General features: G+C 44.7%; 1 protein-coding gene across 1 annotated transcript; it reads left to right on the top strand.

Moving 5' to 3' along the window:
- The first annotated feature begins 2,424 nt into the window (after window positions 1–2,424).
- On the top strand, window positions 2,425–4,815 carry LOC109758981 (ferritin-1, chloroplastic). The gene is made up of 8 exons (XM_020317826.3): window positions 2,425–2,795; window positions 2,999–3,082; window positions 3,181–3,241; window positions 3,347–3,434; window positions 3,914–3,975; window positions 4,125–4,190; window positions 4,316–4,379; window positions 4,505–4,815. The coding sequence occupies exons 1-8, from the start codon at window positions 2,503–2,505 to the stop codon at window positions 4,546–4,548; spliced, it is 762 nt and encodes a 253-aa protein (XP_020173415.1). The 5' UTR covers window positions 2,425–2,502; the 3' UTR covers window positions 4,549–4,815.
- The last annotated feature ends 691 nt before the right edge of the window (window positions 4,816–5,506 follow it).

Below are 5,506 nucleotides of genomic sequence, written 5' to 3'. Positions count from 1 at the left end.
CTATTCTTTGAGGCATCACGAGCTCAAGCATTAAGGATCAAACTGGCTTTGGATCTCTATAGTAACGCCACGGGACAGAGTTTGAATTTCAATAAATGTTCTATTCTTTTGGGGCATGCATGTCCAGATGGTGTCCAGTAGGAAGTAAGAGAAGTTCTTAATGTCACTAGTATGGTCTTCGTGGAAAAATATTTGGGGCTTCCCACTCCTGATGGCCGGCCGTCGAAAGGGAGATTCCAAAATATTCAAATGAGTTTAACAAAGTGTCTTATTCAGTGGGGAGATGGCCATCTCGCTCAACCTGGTAGAGAGGCACTTATTTAGTCTGTAGCTCAAGCACTACCCACGTATATTATGGGTTTTTTAAGTTGCCCTTCTCAATTTTTGACAAACTCACTAGGATGGTGAGAGGATTTTATTGGGATTATTTGAAAGGCAAAAGAAAGGTGCACTGGTGGGCTTGGGATACTTTGCTGCAGCCTAAAGATAAAGGTGGTTTGGGCTTTCGAGATTTCCATCTTTTCAATCAAGCTTTGCTAGCAAGGCAGGCCTGGAGACTTATTTTAAAACCGGACAATCTTTGTGCTCAAGTCCTAAAGGCTAGGTACTATCTGGAGGGTAAGTTGGAGGACACGGTTTTTACATGCAATGTTTCTTCTTCTTGACAGGCTATTACTCATGGGCTCGATCTTCTAAAGAAGGGCTTGGTGTGGAGAGTGGGCAATGGGAGGAGCATACGTGTTTGGCGCAATAACTGGATTCCGAGATCATTCTCTTACAAGCCTATCACACTACAAGGTAGATATCATATACGCTTTGTGTCCGAGCTGTTAGATGGTAATGGTGCATGGAATATTGGACTACTTCATGAGTTCTTGCCGGCGGATGTGGCGGAGATTGTCAAAATTTGTGCTTCTCGTCGGCTTGAAGATGATACTTTAGCGTGGGGTCCTGGCAAGTTTGGACTTTCTCTGTGAAGAGTGCATGCGATTTAACTTTTGATGAAGTACAGAGAGGGTCGGCTACTGGTTCTAGTTCTCGGCCAGATGGGCGCCGTTCTTGCTGGAAACTTATCTGGTCGTGTGACGTTCCACCGACTGTCCGTAATCATGCTTGGAAAGTCGCAACTAATGCATTACCAACTTGGTAGAAAAAGTTTAGTAGGGGGCTGGAAAATGATGACATATGTCCGTTTGTGATCATGAACCAGAGGACAATTTTCACCCTTTCCTTAGACGCCCTTTGTCACGTGATTTGTGGAGAACCATGTCCCCTGTATGGACTTTTTCGGAGGTTGATTCAGTTAAAAACACAAGGAAGGAGTGGTTGTTGTGTGCCCTTGCTCCTCTTTCAGATGTAGAACGCAGTATGGTACTAATGATCATATGGCGTGCCTGGTTTATTCGCAATGAGGTGGTCCACAATAAGCCACCGTCATTAATGGAAGCATCAAAGAGGTTTCTAATGAGCTACCTTGATTCACTATTTGGTTTGCAGAAAGATCTTACTACATATTAGAACAAAGGGAAGCAAATAATGACATATGATAGAGCACTACAGGCGACCTCACATGTGATAATGCCTAGAGTGGTTGCTCAATGGACTTCCCCTTGTCACGGCTGGGTGAAATTAAACTCAGATGGATCCTTTGCTCATGGAAGCTCAGCTGGTGCAGATATGTTGCTTAGAGTGGTTGATGGAACCATTGTTTATTTTCCTGTCGTGGTGCTCTTGAAGCAAAACTATGTGCTTGCATGGAGGGATTGTCTCTTGCCTAGAAGTGATCATTCTATTATGATCAAGATGGATTCTATTATTGCAGTCAAGCTTGTCCAGGCAAAGGAGACTGATAGATTGATTTACTTATCTCTTACTAAAGAGATTAGACATCTAATGTCTCTTCGTGATTTTTATATTACTCATATAAATCGTACTTAAAATAGTGTTAGCGATAGCTTAGCTAATTTTGTTCGGACTGAAGGAAGAACCATGACATGGTTGGGTTATGGTACTGATTTTATTTTAGAGCTAAATGCTATTGATTGTAAGGACTTGAATAGTTGAGTAATACAAGTCCTCACCCGCAAAAAAGAAAAGAGAATGGGGATTGAGGGAAAGAGAGGAGCCATCGACGGTTGCAACCATTTAGGATACGCCATAGGCAGGAAGATTGGTTCGCTCGGGTAACAAGCCGTCCGGAAAAATGGAATGAAGAAAAATGAAGGGATAAAAAACCAATGAAGAAAAAGAAAACTATTTGGCACGTATGGAATGAAGAAAAATGGAAACAGAGAAGGTGGGAAAAGGATCATGAAACGAGAAAATTCTGAAGACGAGGAAGTGAGATTACAATTCCCTTTCAATAGTAAGATAATCAATAATGTATGCGAGTATTTTGTTGGTTAGTAATACCTATCCAGCTATCCCCGTCTCCTCTCCCACTTCGGCCTTCCACGCCCACTTCCAGTTCCCCTCACTCGCCCCCATCTTCTTCTCTTCGAGATGCTTCTTAGGATTGCGTCGTCTCCGGCCGCCGTCGCCGCGGCTAGCCAGCTCTCTGCGCCAGGGCCGGCCCACGGTTCTGCGAGGCTGCCGCCGTTAGCGAAAGGGCCGTCGACGGCGTGCAGGGCCGCGGGGAAGGGGAAAAAGGAGGAGGTGCTCCTCAGCGGTGTGATGTTCCAGCCGTTCGAGGAGCTCAAGGGGGAGCTTTCGCTCGTGCCGCAGGCCGAGGGCCAGTCGCTCGCCAGGCAAAAGTTCGTCGATGAATGCGAGGCCGCCATCAACGAGCAGATCAAGTGAGTAAACCCGCACCAGCGCTATGCGCCTCATCATCCCGATAAATCGACTGCGTGCAATTTGTGCCTGCAGATTTTACTGTAAATTTTTACAAAGGACTGATGGTTTTGGTTTGAGTTACCTGACCATTCTTAGCTCGCTAGATAGTGCCTGCATCTGGTCCTGATTAGAGGAAAACTAATACTGTATGTCTGCATTGCAGTGTGGAGTACAATGCCTCGTACGCGTACCACTCCCTCTACGCCTACTTCGACCGGGACAATGTTGCCCTCAAGGGCTTTGCCAAGTATGCACAGTGATGTAGCTGTCTTCCATTACTAAAGCTACCAGTACAATTTTCTGAACAAAGCTTGGTTCTGATGTGCGCCTGTTTCTTTTCTCCAGGTTCTTTAAGGAATCGAGCGACGAGGAAAGGGAGCACGCGGAGATGCTAATGGAGTACCAGGTATCATTGATTTCCTTGACCTTAAAAATATTAATACCACTGTCCTGTCGTGCTAGCTAGAAACTGATGGATGATGCTTGGTGTATTCTTATGTGTGTCCATCAGAACAGACGTGGAGGGCGGGTGAGGCTCCAGTCTATCGTGACCCCATTGACAGAGTTCGACCACTCTGAGAAAGGCGATGCTCTGTATGGTAAGTTTATTTATGGTTGTGGGTGTTTATGCATATTCAGTTCTTAGAAAGGCACTATCAGCTGTGCCAGATTAATTACCTGGGGAAAGTAACAGTAGTTCACTAGATGACAGCGTAAGTTAGTAGGTACTATACGCAAAGCTATAACTGATTATCAACTGAACATGGCCTCAGTCAAACAGATGTAAATTTTTAGCTGTTGATCAGTTATGCACCTGGTCTCCAGTGACCTTTTGAATTTGATCATGTCTGATCATCAAAAACTGTCACTGCCCTGACGTGTGCTCACGGAAAACTGTGTTGTGTTTGAAAAGCTTTAATTTATAAAACATATGAATAGACAAGGGCACAAAACAGTCGGAAAGTAAGTAGCAAGCTGTTAAAATCCAGATATTTCCCTCATTTGCTGCTTTCATTTTGTGGAACCTAGCTTGTGAAATCCTCCTGTGTTCTAACTTGAACCTCTCATGTTGTTTCAGCAATGGAGTTGGCTCTAGCTCTTGAAAAGCTCGTGAATGAGAAGCTGCACAACCTGCACTCTGTAAGTTGCTCCTTCATGCTTGCAAGGAGGTTATTGTAAAAGGGATGTGTGTGCAACTGCGACCAAATGAATTCCTGATTGATTTATCAGAACAGTACGTGCAATACTGTGCCACACCATAGTTAAAATGTTCATCCAAAATTTAACAGGTGGCAACAAGGTGCAATGATCCTCAGCTGAGCGACTTTGTTGAGAGTCAATTTCTTCAGGAGCAGGTAAAAATAAAACCGCCTCAATACAGAGAGTCAGAGATCTGCCACACACGCACCGTAGTTTTGAGATGCTTTGCTTCATTTTGTGCTTTGCTGACCGAATAACTCCTGCTAAATTCTTGTGAAAGGTTGATGCCGTGAAGAAGATCTCCGAGTACGTGACGCAGCTTAGGAGAATCGGCAAAGGACACGGTTAGTTTGTACTCCCTCCGTTCCAAAATAGATGACCCAACTTTGTACTAACTTTGTACTTGTGAAAAGCAACTGATATTGCTACGGCATCGGATGTTTTACTTGCATGGTTTGTATGCATGCAGGGGTGTGGCACTTTGATCGGATGCTGCTTGAAGAAGAGGCCTAGAGACAGGCCATGGATATGCTTTGCTGCTCAGGGGAAGATGCATGTAGGTCACAACTCAGAACTGTCAGGCAGTGGATCAGCCAACCACTGGTTGTGTTTCTTGGGTTTTGCAGTGGGTTTACAGAGTGGTGTGTAAGGTGTTTGCGTCCTCCAAAAGAACATGGCGCACTGAAAGTAGTAGAACATGTGAACTATGTTACTTCTGTGCATGTGCTGCCAGCTTGAAATTCGCAATAAAGCAAGGACTATATGTAGGGTCTTGGGTAATTCTAGCCTGATCTTGTTCTTCGCTGCTGACGCATTAGCTTCAAGCCCAGGATGTTGAGTCGCTATAGATTGCACCCTAGCCCTTTTGTCCCCGGGCCTGCGCCCCTCCAAGGAAGCAAATTACAACAAGTTCAGGTGGTACTCCATCGTTCTGCTAAAATACTTTTTTTCGAGAAAGGGTGGATTTTATTTAACTCAAAATGAAGCATCAAGGGGATACAAACTCATTGAGCATATACCCGGCCTCTGCATAGCTAGGATGCACACATCCATCATAAACTCACACACACAAAAACACGCTGGCAAATAGCAAAGTCATGTAAGACCAAAGCTATGCCTAAGCGAGGAAAAAAACCTGAAGTTATCAAATCCACGATCGACAAACTACAACTATGACCTTATCCGCACCAATCACCTCATGACATCATAAAGACAACGAGGTTCTTCAACAGCAACGCCTTCACGAAGGGAGCAGCGTTCAAGCGTCACCGTCACCAGATCCAACCACCAATAGGCAGGTTCTAGGTTTTCACCCTGAAAAACCAATTCGAGCATATCCGAGCAATGTCTTCAACAAGATAACAATGCAAAACATCGCCATTGCCAGTTATAACCAACCTAGGTCAAACGTAGGTTTTCACCCCGGAGCTCGTCGAAGTCAATCATGTGTTGTCGCCACCACTTTTCTGCG

Source organism: Aegilops tauschii, chromosome 4, assembly GCF_002575655.3.
Source record: "Aegilops tauschii subsp. strangulata cultivar AL8/78 chromosome 4, Aet v6.0, whole genome shotgun sequence".
Taxonomy (NCBI): domain Eukaryota; kingdom Viridiplantae; phylum Streptophyta; class Magnoliopsida; order Poales; family Poaceae; genus Aegilops; species Aegilops tauschii.
The sequence above is the reverse complement of the archived record's forward strand: the minus strand, read 5'-3'. Positions and strand labels throughout refer to the sequence as shown.

Excerpts from the sequence above, each read along its gene's own strand:
- LOC109758981 (XM_020317826.3), top strand. The coding sequence starts at position 2,503 with ATGCTTCTTAGGATTGCGTCGTCTCCGGCCGCCGTCGCCGCGGCTAGC. Across the intron at positions 2,796-2,998 it reads GCCATCAACGAGCAGATCAA|TGTGGAGTACAATGCCTCGT; the intron begins GTGAGTAAACCC and ends TCTGCATTGCAG. Across the intron at positions 4,380-4,504 it reads GAGAATCGGCAAAGGACACG|GGGTGTGGCACTTTGATCGG; the intron begins GTTAGTTTGTAC and ends GTATGCATGCAG.